General features: G+C 36.7%; 1 protein-coding gene across 5 annotated transcripts in view; it reads left to right on the top strand.

Moving 5' to 3' along the window:
- Positions 1–20,542, top strand: part of LOC139116987 (tyrosine-protein kinase Fer-like) — a 47,588-nt gene that overhangs the window by 16,673 nt on the left and 10,373 nt on the right. For all 5 annotated transcript variants that reach the window (XM_070679775.1, XM_070679773.1, XM_070679776.1 and 2 more), the window contains exons 2-11: positions 3,803–4,033; positions 4,269–4,442; positions 5,793–5,889; positions 6,717–6,909; positions 7,509–7,646; positions 8,818–8,943; positions 9,181–9,312; positions 10,164–10,368; positions 10,976–11,113; positions 19,038–19,226. In XM_070679775.1, coding sequence (XP_070535876.1) covers positions 3,821–4,033; positions 4,269–4,442; positions 5,793–5,889; positions 6,717–6,909; positions 7,509–7,646; positions 8,818–8,943; positions 9,181–9,312; positions 10,164–10,368; positions 10,976–11,113; positions 19,038–19,226 — 1,605 coding nt within the window. In that variant the 5' untranslated portion in view covers positions 3,803–3,820. The remainder of the gene's footprint in view (positions 1–3,802; positions 4,034–4,268; positions 4,443–5,792; positions 5,890–6,716; positions 6,910–7,508; positions 7,647–8,817; positions 8,944–9,180; positions 9,313–10,163; positions 10,369–10,975; positions 11,114–19,037; positions 19,227–20,542) is intronic.

Raw genomic sequence — 20,542 nt, 5'->3', positions numbered from 1 at the left:
GGCCAAGCATTCCCCCCACAATCTACACAACGGCCCATAGAACCACTAACATGACAGTTTGCTGAAGTTTATTTCTTCAGTGTATTCTGTTTTGATATTTATATGCCTGCAGACTTTTGAGCAAGTCTAGGGCTGTAACTATATCACGTATTTCGCAACTGCATTTCAGGACTTTTGCTTTGCTTGACAAAAAAGGAATGTAACAATACGTTTTGCTGTCTGCATATATTAGCATCACCTAAATGGGAACAGTTCACAAGGAAGTTGAAAATGTTGAACAGGAAAAAGTGATTCCCTGTGATAAAATTTCAAAACAAGGGACAGTTTTACAGCGTTTCCTTCTTTCACGACAGGAGTTTCCCAGTTTTGAAGAAACACTCTAGAATGCCACCAAGTATTTAGCAAAACCCATATTATTCTGTGACGAACCACCTTAGAGGCATTGTATTAGGAAATAAAATAAGCCACATTCTATAAAGGTGTATAAATACAGAATCTGGAACAGTGTGGACCATCTCAGCTTTCGGTTTCACCATAACTGAAATGGCATTTGTTTTTAAGTCCATTAGCCATAACTTTTAATGTCTTGCCAGTATTTTTTTTTCTGTTTGTAAAATACAGGTTCTTATTTTGCTCTTTCTGAATCATGTCAACTTGCAAACACAGCCTATAAACAGGTTGTGTTCAAGGTCATCATTGACAACTGAATTTTGTGTAAACTGGAATCATTTGTCAACATTACATAATTTGTAATATTGCTCATCTCAGACAATACTGCATTGTGTTAGGATTGCTAATGCTTTATACATGTAATTCAACTTACAGTAATAACGGGAGGTGAATAAGAAAATGTATTTGATTTCTTGAGTGAAATAATGAAAAAAGCACAAGTTATAAGTACTGTCCCTACAATTAGCAGCATATGTATAAACATTGTTTTTGCGAAGTGTTAGGAAGGAATTACACTTTGTTCAAGTCTGTGATTTGTAAACATGTGAATGGGGTGACCTCGATGAGAAGAATGAACGCGATACAGGGGATTTTCACCCCGAATCCAGCAGAAACTAACTCACTACTGCATTGACTCTAACAGACTCTAACGTGTCCGATAGCTAGGAAAACGTGACCTGGGCTGGCAAATTTCAAATAAGCTTAGGTTTGTATGAAATAGAAGAGATACAAGACAAACTTTTGCAAATTATTTTATTTTTTAAAAATTCACTGACTTGAACCAAGTCCAGGAAGGAAAGTAAGCGGTGCACAGGAACCTTGGTACCATTTCTGATGCCCTCTTGTAATTAATATGTAGATATTCAAAGGGGAACCTCATTAAATGACTTGGGAATCCCAATGAAATTATAGGAGTACCAGCCTTCAGAAAAAAACCTGCATAAGGTCTCTATTAGGGTGTATACATATGACATAGTCTATGTACCAGGCTGTTCTGGGTTATCACCATGGCTAGCATGGCATTTTTGAGCGATGTTGTTTCCTGTTCGACATACATTTAAAATGACAGTCGCTTTGTTGTGTCAAGACAAATGTACTTGACACCGATAAGTTGTCACACCATGAGCAAGAATCATTGTCTTGACACACCTACCCAGAGGATATGTAACGTAGTGTTTTTAGGATTTGTTTTATTTTTCCTTTTTCACCACAACATTTCTTCCCAAGTGGATTATACAACGTAAGTGACATGGGTGCCCCAGGGGAAATACATAAAATTGATGTATGACTGATAATGAAACCTTGAAGGCCACATGTCATAGATCACAAGATTGCTAAACTTAGAATTAAATTATTACAAATTGTGATATTGTATGCCAAATATGATACACTGGTTGTGTTCTAAAATTTAACGCAATATATCTGTCCTCTTTCCTGCTGAAAACTTCTAAAAAATTTGAATGAGCCTTTTTTAATTCTAACAGAGTGGAATATTTTTGTTGAGTTGTTGGCGTCTCAAATTGGAACAGAAAGAATGTTGAAATTTAGAACATTTTTACTCAAGCTTGATTATTTTTCTGCTAACTTTAGGGGTAACATGAAACGTGAATGCCTTTTCGATGTTTCCTACTTTATACCTGCCCTCACAGCCCTATGTTGAACTAAAGCAGCTCAACTGCAGTGGAAACCTTTGTAGTATTAGAAGGCCCAAAACATTGTCAAGCACCTAATTATAGTTTCAATATAGTTGTTACATACTTTTACCTATGAACACTCCAGTAGACTGCGTGAAAGGCTTGGATAGCTCTGAAACTGAAAAAAATCTTGTTGATTGAATTGCACAAACATTCAGATATTTTTTACATGTATCTCTCTAGCTGCCCTGTATGGCAGAGCTGATTAGACAAAAGAGATATGTCCAGCATTCAAAGTCAGAGATCCTAATGATAACCAGTAGTTCATGACATATTCAGGTTACTGATCGAAATTTCCGAATCGACCTACCTTTCCCAAACCACCGTTGGTGTAGAATTCTCAACTATATGCATAATGTCCAGATGTGTAACGGTTATGAGAGTGTTACATTTTGCCAACCCTCTCTACACTGACACCTTGTTCATCTCGTTGCGTGCAACAAGTTTTAACATTGATCAAAAAGCAATCCTGTCCTATAAACTTATCATCATGTCATAAATTATCAGGCATGATGTGTGACTGACAATAGATTGATGAACCTTGGATTGGCCAAAAATATCTTCTCATTATAATGAATCTCTTGACCCATCAAATACCACTGGTCACCCATATACTAATAAAATGACATATTTGTTATGGGTAATAAGGTACTCCTGATGTCTTTTTCACATGATATGGTCCCATAAGTGTTCTCTTTACGTTATGTCAAGAATAATATTTCAGTCAGTATGCTACGAGGTTAATATGAAAATGGTGCAAAGGATGCACATGGGCATTGACGCAGTGCATATACGGAGGGCGATATGCAATGCGAATGTCCGAGTGAATCTTTTATGATATTAGAGTAATAACCTTATTATTATACATCTTACATTCATGATTGCGTTATTGACTTGGCCGGGTATGGACTGTATTCATTGCAAGTTCAACTGTTTTTCTTATAATTGTGCAAGTGTGGAATGCTATTTTGTATGTGGTTCTGGATTGCCTGTGAAATATAGAGGTGCAAAACATATTCTAGCAATCGTCCAATTAGTCCCTTGAAACCATTCACCAGTGAACATGCAAATGCAGCCACAGAATGTACTACATATAGGGTCTGATATGGGATGCCTTAAAATGGTAAATGTATATTACAGAACAGGCGTTCCGTGCGCCTTTTTTTCGGCGCACGCAAAACTGTGGTTCTCAAAAATATTTTTTTAAAATATTGTCTGTGCAAAATTAAAACAAGGTTGTGCAAAAACACGTTTTTGGCATAGTTGATTTTGTTCAGCTTTTGTGTAATTTGAGCAGCTCAATACTGTCTTTAAAAATAAGTATTGAATTCTTGTATTAACCATTTGAGCGCCAAAGTCAATTTTTGTCACCTATATAAGAAAAGCCAAGTAAAATTTTTTTCAGTTTGCCAAAATTTTGATCCATTACTGTAGCCGATGAAATGCAATGTCCATTTGGTCTAAAATTATCAAAATAATCACAGAAAAATTCACAAAAATTGGTAACATCTTGCACTAAAATATTGATGGGAAAAATTACAGTGCTGTAAAGGTTAAATGTTGATATTTTTTCAAGGCCCTTTCAATATGCTCATTCAAAAGACAAAGTACTGATCAAAGTGATTTCTGATCAAAGTGATTTCTCTTTTGTCTTTCAGAACAAAACTACATCGAGAATGGGGTTTGGCACAGATCTCCAAGCCAAGTCTTGCCACGATGCCCTTCTAAAACTTAGCGAGCATGAGATACGCATGCTCGAAACCATGAAAAAATGCTTAACCCTACGTGTGAAGTACGACAAAGACTATGCGACGGCGCTGTCTGGATTTATATCAACTGCAGGCAAAATAGACGCTGATAACAACACACATGAAAGTCCAGTTTTCAGTGTATGTATCATCTTCAACTTGCATCACATGTCTGGAGATTTTTATCCAGCTTACTTGCCTTGGATACTTTGCAATATATATATATATATATTTATTTATTTATTTATTTATATAATGTAATATTTTGTTTCATAACAGGCATGGACAACCGTATATATATATATATATATATATATATATATATATATATATATATATATATATATATATATTGTAATGTTTTGTTTCATAACAGGCATGGACAACCATAGTGAAACAAACAGAAGAAATTAGCCAACTCATCAAGAGGAATTCAGAGTCCATCACTGAGAATGTCATCAACAAACTAAACACAATAATCAAAGAAAAAATTGAAATCAAGAGAACTTACAATCATGAAAGAAACAAACTTGATGGCGACTTTTCAAAAGTAAGTGACCTTAGAGGGATAAAATTTTTGATAAAAATTTTCAGTTTTGTCTAGTAGAAAACGTTTTTTTTCGATCTTTTTTTCCATCTTCTGTTTGAAACATTGTAAGATACAAAGTATTAGCCTAGCAAACAGAATGCATCGTGTAAAATATGCATTGATACTGTTGACAAAGTAATTTTACTCCGGACTGAAAATTAGTTGTCAATAATAACATCTGACAATGCATGTACGTGTACAAATGCTACATTGACACGATGAAGACTTGGCATAGAAATATGAGTTTGGAAGGAGGACAGAAAATAAATTCTACAGACAGAGAAAAAAAATAAAAAATATATCAAAGGTTACAGATAATGTGGCTTAAAATTTTAGATTTGTACTGGTCAGAGGTCAATTGAAACATCAGCTATCATCCACAAGTAGGGATTTACTCCATTGATAAAAGTCTCCAATATTACTTTGAAACTGGCTTTAAAATGTGTCTGTTATCTGAATCTACATCAAGTATATTTGTAGAGAAATCAGAAATCAGGAAATCATATCATATTGGATCTATTGGAATATCCAGTCAATGTAATAAGAAAAAGCTAGGTGTCATTATCATGGAGCCTTTAGTAGCAAATCATTTTTCAAGGAAATCCAAAGACCTTTCATGAATCAATGTTGGCATGAAACGGAACATCATCTAACCATTTCACCCCCCTCAATATAAGTACCACCCTGTTGTTCTCCAAGGCCAAGCTTGAACTCTGTACAGGGAAATGGGTGTGAATTGGTCAGAGGAAAATGTAGAAATCAGTGAGTCAGATCAACATAGTGACAATCACCGAATAGTTCAAGCATAGGGGAAAGGGGCACACATCTCCTGTTTTGCAGCACTGGAAGCAAATGCCATCTGTACTAGAAGAGAGAATATAATGAGAATAAAATTCTAGTCTTCTTCGTAGTATTATAGAAAATTCAAAGTTTTATTTCATAGTCTATCCAAGCTGTGTTTTTTGTGCAGTTTGTCCTCAAATCTTTTAGACAACGAATTAATTTTGTTGAATTCTAGTGGATGCTGTAAATACTGTAAAGACATTACATTTATAATCATTCCATTCAATTCAATTTCACTTTTTTCAGTGATCAGTAAAATCAGCGAAATTACATTCCAGTCAAAATGTTAGGTATCAATGGATGCTATTCTTTTTGTAGCAAAGTCGGTGAATTTGAATCCATATGAAAATGTCTCCAGCGTCAAATAAATATATGTAAATGTACCGTACTTGATTCAAATTTTCTTGATTCAAAGGGAATTCAGAAGTATTGAAAGCTACACATTGTTTTTGATCTTTCCTCTCATAGATTTCAGATGAAGTGAACGACAATTACAACAAGTACGTCAAGAGTGCCAAGGAAACTCAAGATGCAAGGAACAAGTTTGAAGAAGTTGTGAACAGAGGTGAGAAACTCCCTCCTGGTCAGTCTTGGGTCAAAGGTTGCCATTGTCACTCCAAAAGTTCAACAAGAATGTCACCGCCATTTAAAAAAATTACTTGTAGCATCAAGAATGTTTAGCCAGAAGGATAGAAATTTTTAGGATGATCAGGTCTTTATGGTAACTGATATGACGTGATTCAAAAGTGACGGGCGATGAGTAATATATCACAATAAGAGATTGCAAAATTTGAGGTAATAAGTGCCTCAAAATTGAATGACATAAAGTTTTGCTCTAACTTGCCTCAAGGAAACTTTCAAACATCCTCTTTCAAATCAAAAATAAAAGTGTTCAATTATGTCGGAGTGCAAGGTGTTTGCATTTCAAACACCATGACTTGTGCACTGTAGGAAGTGTTATTGTTGACAAATGAATCCCCTTGCAAAATGAAACTCAGTTGTCAACAATAACATTTGAGATGGCACACACAGGCTGCGTCAACGAGTTGATTTACAGGGCATTACGACACGTGAGTAGGACAAGGAACTATAGTTTACAAATAGAACCAGAAAAAAGGAAATACATCAAAACTTTCATTTTAAGCACAATGAATAACAGAATCCAAACAGAAACAGATAGTTATGTTGATTAACATTTCCATACCATGAAATATATGTGAAACATTTTTTTGACTGAATTGTCTGTCATTTATAATAATATCAGAACATATTCCTCACTCTGACATTGTGGTACCAAGTCCAATTCATGCATATTTTCTCGCATTTGTGTACATTTTTAACAAAATTTTCAAACATTTTCCTGGTTTTGTTTGTGTGTATTTGTGCATGTAGGCAAAGGTGAGAAGGACGTTGAAAAGATGAAAGATAAACTCCGGAAAGCTACGGTGAAAATTCATAAAATTCACAACGAGTATGTCCTGTCGATCAAAGCTGCAGAGGTACACCAGGATCACTACAGATCGACCATGTTGCCAAGGTTACTGGACATGCACCAGCAAGCGCAAGAAAGCCATGTTTCTCAAATGTAAGTGGAGTGCGCAGTTCCATTTATGTTAGGATGCCCAGTTTGCCCTGTCATTATGAAATTAATGTTTACTTTCAGCACAACTGTTGGTTTTGTGATTAGTAAATGAGAAATGGCTCAATGGATGATAGCTGTCTTTCAAGTCAAGTTCACAAGCATTGTATCTAGAGGAACTCTAAAAGGGTCATTAGCTATAACTTTTGATAATTTTTTTCAGTTCTTTGTTTGGTATGTCAACTGCAAGTTTTTGTCCTACCCCCCAAACAACACAGTCTCTACAAATAAACTTGAATGTTATTATTGTTCACATTTATATTTTAGTTCGGACTAAAATTCAGTTGCTAACAATAATAATGCAGTCTATGCTCGGTTTACAAGCTAAATACTGTGTATCTCAACATTGCTTTTTAGAGTAGAATAAGAAATTGTGAATACCATAAAAGAAAATTAGTGAAATATTTATCAAAAGTGACAGCTACTGGCTCTTTAACCCTGTTACCATGCATGTTGGCATGCATGCTGTTGGCCAATATAGTTTCAAATTTCATAACAGCTTACGTACTTCACATATATTATTTTTTGACTTTTTTTGAATACAGCAAAGACCTGTTGTACAAGTACGCTTCCCTGACCAACTTCTCTTCTGAGAATTATCGAAATGCCTTTGATACGATTGATGGCAGTATTAAGGAAATAAACCCAGAGCAGGAGTACAATACATTCATCGAACAATACAGGTATTTATCAGAGGAAAGTAGATGTGATTTTTGTAGACCAGGGTCTCGAGACAGGAGATTTTAACCTGTTCACCCCTATTCCCTGTAAACAGGTCCACAATCACTATTGATAACAATTGGTTTGGGGTAAACCATTGTGGCGAAAAGGTACAGAGGGGCATAGAGGTACGAAAACTGAGGTCCCCTCAAAGACTACCCAGTTCATAAAGTGTAATCATATACAATATGCATGGTTAGATGTCTTGCAAATTAATTTTAACATTTCTGAAGAAAAAGGCTTACAGCATCAGTTTTATAAACCTGAAAAAGTCACATACCATTGCATATTCATTACAGATATTGTGTCTTGCACTCATCTTCATAAAATAGGGATGTTTGTTTGTTTGTTTGTTTGCCATATTTGGGCGTGTTGCTCTTAGGTAAGATATCGGAGCATACACTGTATGAAAAGAACCCTTTTCCATGGCAATGCATGTTGGGCCAATGTACACAATTTTATGTAGACACCTTATGATAATACTCGCCCAGTTTACACGATGTATGTATTCATTGCTTCGATATAAAGTTTGTGTGTGATGTGTGATGTGTGATAGTTGAGTGTGCGAGTGTGAGTGCTTCTGAACTCTACAACGTGTGGAGAGGTAGCAGTCAGAAAAATGTAACAACTTAGCTCGGTGATTGAACCACTCTTTTTTGAGAGTGGGGATTTGGCGGAGCGGTTCTGTCTGTTGCTTCTCCGCTAGGTGACTGGATGCCGTATGTTGTGGGTTAGAACCCCGAATGAAGAAACTGTATGCTTCAAGAAAGTTGAAGTTTCATTCAATTCTTTAACAAAGAAACTTCAAACCATCCTATGTCATAACAAGAATTAAAAGTCAGGGACCACCATGTATATTTTGAGATTAGAGAAACAAATTTACCAATATTTAAAGTTAAAGATGACCCCTAGTCCTTATGTTAACTGTATGGGAAAATTGAATTTTTAAAATTTTCTCAAAAAGACAAGACAGTGAATGGTTCATGAGGCCCAAAGGTTCCAAAATGGGTCCACACAAGCACCAGATCAGGAGAACATTGTACACTCTTTGGCATCCAAATATTTCTGTGCCCAAGGTGCATTCTACCGCCAGTTTTTTTCAAAATTCCTAATATTGATGTGTTTATGTTTCAGCTCTGATTTCCCAGAAGCAATTGAGTTTGCCTTCAAAACTGACTTGGAGGATGAATACCAAGATGATTATCTCAAGGCGGATGAAATTGCTGTCGACAATCTGACAATCGAAACAGTCACACACAGGTCAGTTGAATTGGACCATCTGAGATTTTCAGTGTCAAGGTCTGATGAAAGAGGTGTCCGGTCTGTGAAGGCTAATGCCAAATATTGGTTGGTCTTCATGGGCTTCCTATCCCCTCAAATATGAAATACTGAATATCATTATGGCTACATGCGAGCAGAGTCTGAGCAGAATTCTGAGAGAAAATGTTTAGGCAGTGTGTCACCACTAAAACTTCCGATGTTTTACTTCTATTTTAGGCACACAGAGCTCAGTGATGAACTCACAAAATGCCAGGAAAACATCAGTGAAAAGGAAAAAGAACTGGAAAATCTAGATATTGAAATCAGATCAATCAGTCCAACAGAGGCGGAGGATACCATGATCTCTGAGTGAGTTCACAATGTAGATAGATGCTGTTACGATATCATCCGTGATATTATTGCTAAGTTTATTCATGCTGAATCCCATGTTGTAACAAGCAGCCACCCTGATGCTGAATTATTTGTACCAAGATAAGCTTTATGGCAACATGCCCCAGACATGCACAGAGTAACTGCAGTAGACTGAAATGAAAAAATGATGTCATTATCAAATGAACAAAGTGGCTCACTACTTTACCTAGTGAATCCACTATGTGGCTCACTATATAGCAGAGTAACGTACTGATTAGCTTAGGTGTCCACTTTCCAATCATCTCTGCTGTAGAGTATGCTGCTAGTGATTCCTCAAGTGGCTGTCATGTCCCGTCTGAGACTTTAGTCGATAATGCAAATATACCGTCTAGTAATGCATTTGCTTGAATATTATTATTACTGTTTGAAAATGAATGTTACTGAGAATGAAAATATCAGCACTGATAATATTAACGGTAATTCTAAAACTACTGCCAACACTGGTTACTTGGTTCACTCTTTCCTGCCCATGACATCTCCAAAATTACAACAAAATTCAAGTTTAAAATAAAAAAGTTGTACGCCTATTAAATTACTAAAGGAATATTGTTGTTTATACGTTCAAGTTGCATTGCACAGATGATGTAATTGGAGCTTGTGTTTGAAGTTTATTGAGTATTTGGCATAGTCACTTGCCACTAAGTTCAACTGAGCAACAGGGAGAAAGCAAATTTCCCTTTCCAGTTTATACTACCCCTTCCACAACAGCTAATCCGGAGAAGGATCCGGTGAAATGGACAACAGTGCACATATCTTGGTTGCTACATCATTGTCTGTTTCTGTTGCAGCCTTTTGGATAAACAGAAAACCTACCGGGAAGTGTTCAAGTCATTGGGAGAGCTGAAGTGTCTGGAAGCCAAACTGACCGCACAGTACACAGCACTGAACACAAAACTTGACGAACTCGGTGATGCCACGCCCCCAGCTGGAATCGAATTCGCATACGCTGATGTTTCCAAGGGATCTACGCTACCAAGTAACAAAACTAATAAGGTACTGTAAACGCACATTTCCAAAAAGGTATCAGCCTTAACAATGTATTCTTTTATGAAGACTGTAATCTCCTAATTAACAACATGCAAGCAATGATGTTGGGAAATTTCTCATTTGTCTGTTAAAATTTCTGTGACTTCCCTACCAATCTGTGACACTCAGATTTGCACTCAGTTGAAGTTCATCCTGAAATACCTTTTACATTTTTTGTTTCTTTGTTTTTGTGTTTTTTATTTACATGTTTATTTATTGATTAATTCACTTATTTGTAAACTTTTTACCCTTAAGTTATTTTCTATTCAGTTTGCAATGCTGACTTATCACTTTTTTGATAGTTTTCTAACATTTTCTTTTCCTCTTTCTGAATTCATTTTTGTATTTCAGATTTTTCACCAATATGAAATAATGTTGTATTAAAGCATATATCAAACATTCTTGACTTGATTCAGTGTCTGGCGCCACCAGTGTTGACATAAACAGTGCTGCCCGGAAACAATGTAAACTAACACGAAGGCTGTAAACTTGCTTCGCATCTTTCCCCATACTAGTTGAACAACTTGTGTCAGAATGTTTGCATCACATCATGAAATATTTTCTCTTTCAAAAGTCGGACAGCTTGGGCAAAAAGGAGAAAGAAAAGGAGAAGAAAAAGAAGGCAGCCACGAAATTCTTCAAGAAGAAGCCCAAACAAGATGACGATCACTCCAGTCAGGGCCCATCAGAGGAAGGCGAAGAATATTCTGAGGTACCTCCTATTTCCCCTCATAAAGTTACAACAATAACTGTAGCTGAGAGATCCAGCAATAACAATGAATCCTTTTCGTTCACAAGTGATACGTTCACTGGTTTGCCGAGACACAGCATCTCGTATGACAATGATAGTGGCAGCAGCAGTGTTGGCGGTGGTGACACTGTTGCTGCTACTGGTGGTCAGGGTGAGGCAGATTCGGCCTTTGCTGCATCTGCGAGTTTCGAAGGCGGCGGTGACGATGGCACTTCTGCCGCCTCGTCTGAAAACGCCCAAGAAGTTGTCGCTGTCAAATCAAATAAGCCCTCTAAGCGTGGCCTCTTGAGGCGGAAACGCTCTGAATCAAGCATTCAGGTTGATACGTCACAAGCCCAGTCACCCACCGGAAATAAAAGTATGGCGTGGTCATACAGTTAAAACATTAAAGTAAAGCCATTCCGAAATTATCATCCCATCCACCGATGTGAGATTCCAAATGCTATACCAAAACTGACCAATCTTCGCAACATTATATTCTATGAGACAAGTGTTTGTGGGGGGTTTTTTTGTGAAGAGAAGTCATCCAGAACACATCTTTTGAGACAATTTCTCAAGGTGTTTTTGAATTTAGAAGTGTTGAAATCCAGCCAATATGCTATAGCCGTCCATGTGATCCTGTGACCACCCACCTAGTATTTATGTTTTCCATGTTATAATCATTGTTAGGGTAATTGAAAGTACAAAGGCAGCTAATTCTTCAATATTTTGTAAATTTTTAGGTCAATGTATTTTTACCCTGACACTTATTTCAGGGCCATTAATCTGCAACATGACTTTTTTTCTGAGTTTTTAGCATGTGGTCCATGCAACATATTCCCTGTAAGATAAAAGAGCGTTTATATGGTGTTATTAAAGTGTGAATAGTTCAGTGTACAGATTTCAGATATATAGACTCAAAGGCCTTGAGTTTATGCAATCCTATGAATCACCTTTTTTCCCCAAAGCCAATATTTATATTTTCAATCTTTTGTTGAGTGAATTCTAATATTCCAGTACTTACGGGTACTTATTTTTTTTTGTGGCAGTACTAGAACAGTGTGTCCAGCATAGGCTATTACCAAATAGAGTCTCGTCTGCCAAAGTTAATATTTATAAACTCTGTATTTGAATCTAATGAGTTTCATTGAAGTCAACAAGGCACTTTAAGGTGCCTATGCAAAATCCCCCTAATCCTAGGCATAAAACACTTGTGTTGTGCTGCTTTTGAATCGACTATGGAGAAATTAATTCATAGAAAAAAGTAGGTCAGGTTTTGCATTTGTCTCCCTGTTGCTTGTCTGTTAGCTGTGTAATTTGCATATTAGAAGTGGTGTTGCAGATAACGTACTGAGTGAGTGATTCTTGCAGAATGCCATTTGGAAGTATTACAAAGATACAAACCCTTACAAAGATATGAGAAAGGTCTCCATTTACAAAGATTCGAAAAGTTTCGAGGTTTAAAAAGAAATGGCGTGGAAAAGTCTAGTGCGAATAGGGCTGTTCACAAATGATTTCTCTCATCAATATGCAAAAACAAACATGTCTGCATTTTTAGGTTACACTTTTGGAAATACTATGCATAGAGGACTTAGTAGGCAACTGCTGTACGTCTTACAAAAACTAATAAGAGACATAAGCGGCTCAGACTACAAACTTCAACAGCAGCCATGTATGCAATACTGACAAAATTAGTTGCATTTCAAGCATCAATATTTAATATTTAATAAGAATCCTATATTGGTGAACAATGCTATTTACATGTAGTTGAACTCTTCAGACGTTCCCTCTTCCAACTTTCACCTACATGATTATTCATTAATATCACTATCAATGACAGTACAAATGAAAATACTTTGACACCTAGCCATACAGGGTCCACGAGGGCTTTGCATAGGCACTTTAACGTTTGATTTTGTGCATATTCTTAAACCAACATAAGCCATGAAAGTGCTTTTACACAGATATGAATCCCTTCAAACACAAATTAGTAGCTTTAGTGAATTAAAATCAGTTAACATACTTGTTGTTGGTGACAAAGGTCTTAGTCACTGGAATTGAGCTTGTTCTGGGTTGAAACAGGATTAAGTTAGAGTCCAAGTTCTGTTCTTCCAATAAAACCTTGAAGTTTCTTCCAAATTTATCCAAGCCCAAGATCGACCTTTACAAGCCCAAGATCGACCTTTACAAAGACTGTAAAATTCTTGCTTGATTGCTTTCTCTGACTAGCAAGTAATGTTATATATTGCTATAATATGTAAAAGTGAAGCTCACTATTTCTGCCTTTTAAGACTTTTACGTATGTTTTCTATTACGATGTTGTCATAAAAAATCTTAACTTCCTTCATAAGCAGTCATCTGCCTTTTTTGTGTCCAGTAATTTTGTCTTTGTAATGTAAATAGTCACCAAAGCAGCTATTTTATGTAACCTTCGATGCTTACATTACATATTTATTTATTTTTTTGTTAAAAATTTTTTTTTTTTACTAAATGCTTGGCAACATTGTAGCAAATAATTCCACTGCTTTGTTACAGTGTTAAAACGTCACATTCCATATTGTTACACAGTATCACAGAATTACTGACATTCCTACTTCAATCATACATTCTGTACCAATTGATTGTCACATTGTTTCAAACATACATTCCATTTCATGTGTGACATTTCAGTAAGTTATGTCTTATCAAAGTGGCATTTTGCTACCTTGTTACATTGTATCAATACCCTTCCATGACAAATGGCTGCCATTTTCAGGAATTATTATGTAAATTTGTAAACTGAGTACCTCACTTATTCATTGACTCATAAGTGAGGCCCATGTAATTCAAAAATCCAACCATCAAAGGAACAAAGTTGCTATCTTTCTGGACTATTTTGGACATTTATGTTTCATGGGAGCAACTTCTCATGTTGTTCTGCATACTGAAACCATGGTCCCTCAACAAAATTGTGGAGGGACCGTGCTGAAGCATGCTAAATTGTCAGTCATCATATCTCGATTCCCTCCCTGCTAGTTTATAAACAACTAATGCTTCAGTGACATAATTTATGATACGTACTGTAATTATGTCATATTTACAGATCATGTGTATATGCAAGATATAGGAAGGAGATCAATGATAGTTGATAATTCAAAATGTTTCAATGAGCTGTATATTAAACATAGATCACTTCTAACATGAAACACAAATAACCAAAATACTTTGAAAAGATAGCAAATTTATACCGATGAAGTTGGCATAGCAATATAGTTTAATTCAAAATTTGTTAGTGTCATTTAAGTTGTACAAATTTAAAATTGAAAGATCAGCTTCAACATGTTTTGTCTCTCATCAAAATGCTACTTCTTCTCTGTCAACTCTCTATGAATTTGGCATGCAGACAGTCCTTTCCAAAACATGCAAAATATTTAGCAAGTCTTGAAAAGCACTTTCAAAGATGTGAGAATCCTCTCAGATCGAAGCATGGGTAAAATATTTCACAGAGACGGTAAAAATCTCATGTACAAGGTCATCTTTCCAAGACAGCCTTTATTTTCGATACATCAACAGATTCTGTGTTAGCATCTGTAGCTCGGTATCTTGCCATCGTTAGAAAGTACATTTTTTCAATCAACAAATCATTTCAGTGCATTCTGCTTTGTAATATAGTCGTAGCTGTATGTAAGTAGTTTAAATAGTTTGTATGTTAATTATTCAAAGCGTAATAAATATAAGCAATGTAGATATTGTCGCTATCGTTTCGCATTTAATGTCCCATCACGTAGTTCTTAGATTGTATGCACACGTTGTACAGTATGTGAAACAAATACATATTTTGATGTGCTTTCACTTGTCACGTCAATTCTGTCATTATAAGGTCCCACTACCGGCCTGGATTCAGTTGCAAACATAATTCGCTTTTCCTCAGCAAGACCCAGCATGCCTTGAATGTCTGTCTAACCCACACCATGGAAGTCGCACTTTGCATGTCAACCAATTAGAGCCCAGCTTGCTTAGCACCCTACCCACAATTCCCAATGCAGCTGTCAACCAAACCTGTACTCCCTTCCAAAAAATACTTATTGAAAACCGACTCTCATTGTTTCTGTTATGTTTTTTCTATGAGTAGGGTAGAGCCCTGTATTAATTAAGGCAGTTTTCACTTTTCGACATGTCAGCACATTATTCAAACCTCTGCCCGTAGACAGTAATACCCCATTCCTTGACCCCGGCAAAAAAACATCTGAAATGTTTCATCCTGCGAGGGATCATACTTAGGGATGATAGATTTTTACATGTTCTGTGTGAAAGACATTTCATCCCATGCTTCAGAGAGCCAACGGAGGATTTCAATTCACATTGGTAAGTTTGCTCAGTGGTATCATGTCACTTGCCTAATAGTTTGCTGTGCAATGCATGCCTCTGTTTTCATGCGTAACCCACCAGTCTTAACCTCCTCATCTAACTCACCCAAACATTCCATCCATCTTACTTACCTTATGTTACCATTGTAGAAGATAACATTTAAACTCAAAATTCACTTCAACTAGATCATTTTTTTTGTGTTGACAGGACAGATACCATAGTTTTAAAACTTTATAATACAATGTTTTCTGATACAGGAGAAACATGGAAGAGATGTGTTAAAAGGTCTATCAGTGTACAACTTGTATTAATATGTGAGCATAATAAATTTCCAATATGGACTCTTGTCTATGGTAGTGTATACTACCGGTACACTGTGAGGTACACAAATGTCCTCTATCGATAATCACTCATTTTTTGATATACATACTGAAGCAGTATTTCTTAATACACTACTTGTATGGGGAAATCATTTTATCAGACTTTGAGCATTATATGTATTGGTATTTAAAGGCAATTATCATGAGTAACAATGCAACCTAGATATGCAGACAGACTGTAGCATAACGTATGGGCTCTGTTACAGGGGTCTGAGGACCAGAGAGATTGTGAACTTGTTATCAAATAGAACGAGAGAAAAAAAACTAGGAACAGAAAGTACCGGTCTACATTACAGTTCCTGTCACCAATAGTTACAGAAGTAAATTCAGCTAATTTTCATTCACAGATATTGTGTATTGCAGTTGAATTTTTCTAAGAGTTCCTGCTTTAATGACGTGTTGTTTCTAGGTACAGCAAGAACTAAAGTGATATTATATTTTTGCTATTTGTTACTGCTTTTTTCACATTCATGATAGGAGCCAAATTCATAATTTATTTTCATCAGTTGATAAAAACATGCAGTCAGATAACAGACCTGGATTTCCAACGGACTTCCTCATTTCTTCATTGAACTATTCTTTTACTCGGAGCAAAATAACAAATCAATAACTGGTATTCCAATTTGAATTACAGTCTGTGAAAAATGTTTTGATGGCGGGGAGGACCTATAAAAATATCTATAGACATCTTGTTACAAATTGTGTCTTTCGAATTTGCGCAAGAAATTGTCCTGTGGTTTTAATAATCCAAAATACCTCCAAGTGTACAAATGTGTTTCAGAAAAATTTGATCAACTAATATTTGTTGCCTGTCATGTAATAGGGGATTTTTTTACATGTACTATTCGGGGTAGACTTTATTAGAGTTGTACGTAAACAAGCTATGAGATTGTTGTACTCAGTCTCTTCTTGAGCAAAACAGTCTCTTCTCTGTACCTGCAGGTCACTTGATACTGTTAAGGTCATTACACCCATTTAGCAACTCACAGGTGAAACAACCATCCTAGCAGTTCTGGTATACAAAATGTAATTGTACCTTTGCCGCTCATAAGATATTCTCTCGGTTACACACATCTGTTAGATCACATAAGCCTCATGCACATTTTCGGAAATTGCCAATGAACCACTGCATTTGTGAAGAGCTGTGGAATTATCTGCAACTTGGTGTTCAGAGTCAGCAATAATCAAGCATTCATTGGTCACGGGCTTGGATTGGAAAGTGTTTTTAATCATTTTTGAATCAATTCTACAGTGAATATCTCATATTACGACAGGAATGTTGCTCCGTAACTTCCAACCCTTCATGGCTCAGTAGTGATGAGAGTATATAGCGTACAGTATGCATGTCATAGCCAGCCTTTGCTGTGTAATAAACTATAGATTACATGATGATTGCATAGAAATCATAAATACCAATAGGGGTCGTTCCTAATAACAGCACAGTTGATATGTAGCAAAAATGTACATTTAAAAGTTTTTATAAGACCTTAGGAAATAATCATTTAAGGAATGACAAAATTGGTACTTCCTTACAAGTGATATTACTGTAGTTATGAGTTAAATCTATAAATATTACTGATCAAGGGAGAATGGTAATAAACACAGGTGCGAAAAAGACAAAATTTGTCTTAACTTCTGTCGGTAGGAACTGATATTATACATATAATGCTGTACTCAGTAACACAACCACGATCAATGCTACAAAGCTGTGTGTTTGTGTGACGACAGACAAACCCCAATATCAGTATTGCGACTGATGTTAATTGATGGTGTAACCTTTTTAAAGATCACAGGGTATATTAGTTGTTTTTCCACCTGAAAATGTCTATAATTATGTAAATCTTAAATAAGTGTACATCGTTATATTAACTTTAGATGAGAAGTATTTATTTTTGTTGAAAATAATGCAAATAATTACTTTGAATGCAACAAATACCCGATGGGAGGTGATGGTAAAATTTTATACCATTGACCTCATAACTGTGTTTGTATCATTGGTTATATTTTGCTAGATGTTTGTATTAACCATTGTATTTTTAACTCTTACATCCAGTGTTGCAGCCAGGAATTTTAAATCAGAGGACACCATGTCCCACCATCGTTTATTTTTTGGGATATTTTGTAAATTTTGGGGACAATATTTGGCAGTTTGCAATCAAATTTTATGTTACTTTGTAACAAATTAGTTTCACACAAAAAAGTAAAGTTATTGAGACTGTGTCATTATTCTTGAATTTAAGGCAAGTATACCATATCTGCTGCCAATCAGAGCTCAGTCAGACTACAAGTACGTTATGATACCAAGCGAAGCATTCTAATTACTTTTACATGTAATCATTGTCTCTGAAAGTATGGAAATATAAGCCTCAAAATGATCATGCTAACCAAAGGTAGTAGTCGGTAACAGATATTACTTGCAGACTTCACCAAACAGTTGACTCATGAGTGTACCCTAGATGGCCCGCAGTACACAAGAATGCGGGACAATGGGTTCCGTTTCGGGGATATTGTTGCAAGGGTGCATCCTGGCTGCAACACTGTTACATCATGCCAGAAAAGTTGGCATCAAAAATCAGCATCCAATTCAAAAGCAAAATGTTTGAATAGATCCTGATTTTCTGATGCACATCAGATTCAGCATCAGATTTCTTTGTTGTGAATTATGCTGATACAGTGATGTAAAAAGTAGCATAAAAGTGACATAAACATCAACTTTGTGCAATTTCTCATAAAATGTTTCCATTTGTGAGAAAAACAGCACAAGTATGTCATGTCCTCTGTGTAGTTTGTTTGCATCTGGTTTTATAATTTGGACTTCAGCATTGCCAGCGTTGATGATATGCAGGTGTTGTAGGCAATCCAAACAGAATCAGTATTCACTTTGAAAATAATGCTGTATCTGAATTTGTCTGATGTTGATTCTGAATCCATCTTGTTGAATTTATTTTCTCATGTTAGTTCTGAGTGGTCCATATTCCAGAGTAGAAGTAAACTTTTCCATTCTCCCTTCCACCCTCTGTAAACCCAAACCTCAAGGCAAAGTGTGGCTTTGACAGCCGGCTTTATACCGGTACTTTCATGAAACAGATAGCGTTGTGAAGTATCAGCTTTCAGCTTTGTGTGAATGGTCAAGTTTCTGTGCAACCATCGGTCTAACACCATTTTGTTCCGCGTTTCAGGTTTCAAACAGCAAAACCCTGGACGATGAGGACTGGTACCATGGCTGTATCCCTAGGCTGGAAGCTGTTGAACTTCTTCAGAACAACGGAGATTTCCTTGTGAGACAGAAAGGAGACAACACGGGACAGCTTGTGTTGTCTGTGAAGTGGCAAGACAAACACAAACACTTCCCCATACAGGAAAAAGATGTGAGTTGAAAAATTAAACTTGGAGAAATTCACAGTTAAATCAATAGATTTGGAGCATAATAAGATAGAGAAGAAATTAAGCATGGACAACTTTAAAGGTCTGGTGAAATGCCCATGTTGCAAAATCACAGAAATACAGTTGATGGTCTATAAAACAGTTACATTCATTTCTTTTTTCGTTTAGCGCGCGTGATTATGAAATATGGCAAAAGAAAAATGCAATGTGGGCGTGTCCCCCGAGCCTCTCCAGTCGACTTTTTTCGGCTTTCCGAAGTTTGCCCGACGCCGTATCTCATAACGGGAATTAAAGTATTTCACACCTCCGTAAGCTCCCTACGGGGGGTAACTTCTAGGGTTTCCGCTTACATGATCAGGACAGTGTCCTCCTTCACTATGGGAGAACGTTGTTCTTTGGTGCTGTGACAGCGGCAAGAACATGAACGGCTCAACTGTAAACTTTTTCAAGTTCCCGTCAAGTGTTGAGTGTTTGAACCATAATGTGCTTGTCTCTGCTGGTTCGTACGATCGGCCACGGTCCCTCGGCTGAGCCTGCCTCGCTACTCGCTACACAGAAGGTTGGGACCGCAATGCAAATCAACAGCATGAACACCAACACTGAACGTTGTGACTGCCATTATTTTTAAAATGCACTTGTCTTCAACACGGAACGTCGGGAACGCAATGCAAATCGACAGTAACTTAAAACGTAAATGGGACCGTGATTAAAATGCACTATAACTACAAATCAGCTGCATGAACAGCAACACTGAATAGACTACCATTAAAACGAACAACAATACGGAACGTAGAGATCGCGATACAAATCATGGAGGTAGAGTCCTTCATGATACAAATCGACAGCAACACGGAACGCGTCGTTGGGACGGCAATTGAAGAACAACGGGGAATACCGGGCCACGGGGACCGCGATGCAAATCGGCCGCAACATGGAATGTTGAAGACTGTGATTAAAATGCACAACACAGAACATCGAGACCGCAATGTAAATCAACTGCAACACCGATCCTTGTTGCCTCGATTAAAATGCGTATGTCTGCTATGTATAGCAAAAGTTTCAATTCTCGCGAGCGAGCGTTCCTATGCCCGCTGTACACTAGACAAAATGACGTCAAATTTATCGCGAGGGCTCGATTGCGTGTGTCTAAGTTTCAATTCTCGCGAGAGCCATTTATGCATGCTGTACACTAGACTAAATGACGTCAAATCTCTCGCGAGACTTGGCTCGATTGCAAATACGTACGACGGAAAGAACGCAATATACGGAAGTAGACACAGTTTTTGCGAATCGCCGAGAG

This window comes from Ptychodera flava, chromosome 18 (assembly GCF_041260155.1).
Source record: "Ptychodera flava strain L36383 chromosome 18, AS_Pfla_20210202, whole genome shotgun sequence".
NCBI classification, from domain to species: Eukaryota; Metazoa; Hemichordata; class Enteropneusta; family Ptychoderidae; genus Ptychodera; species Ptychodera flava.
The sequence above is the reverse complement of the archived record's forward strand: the minus strand, read 5'-3'. Positions and strand labels throughout refer to the sequence as shown.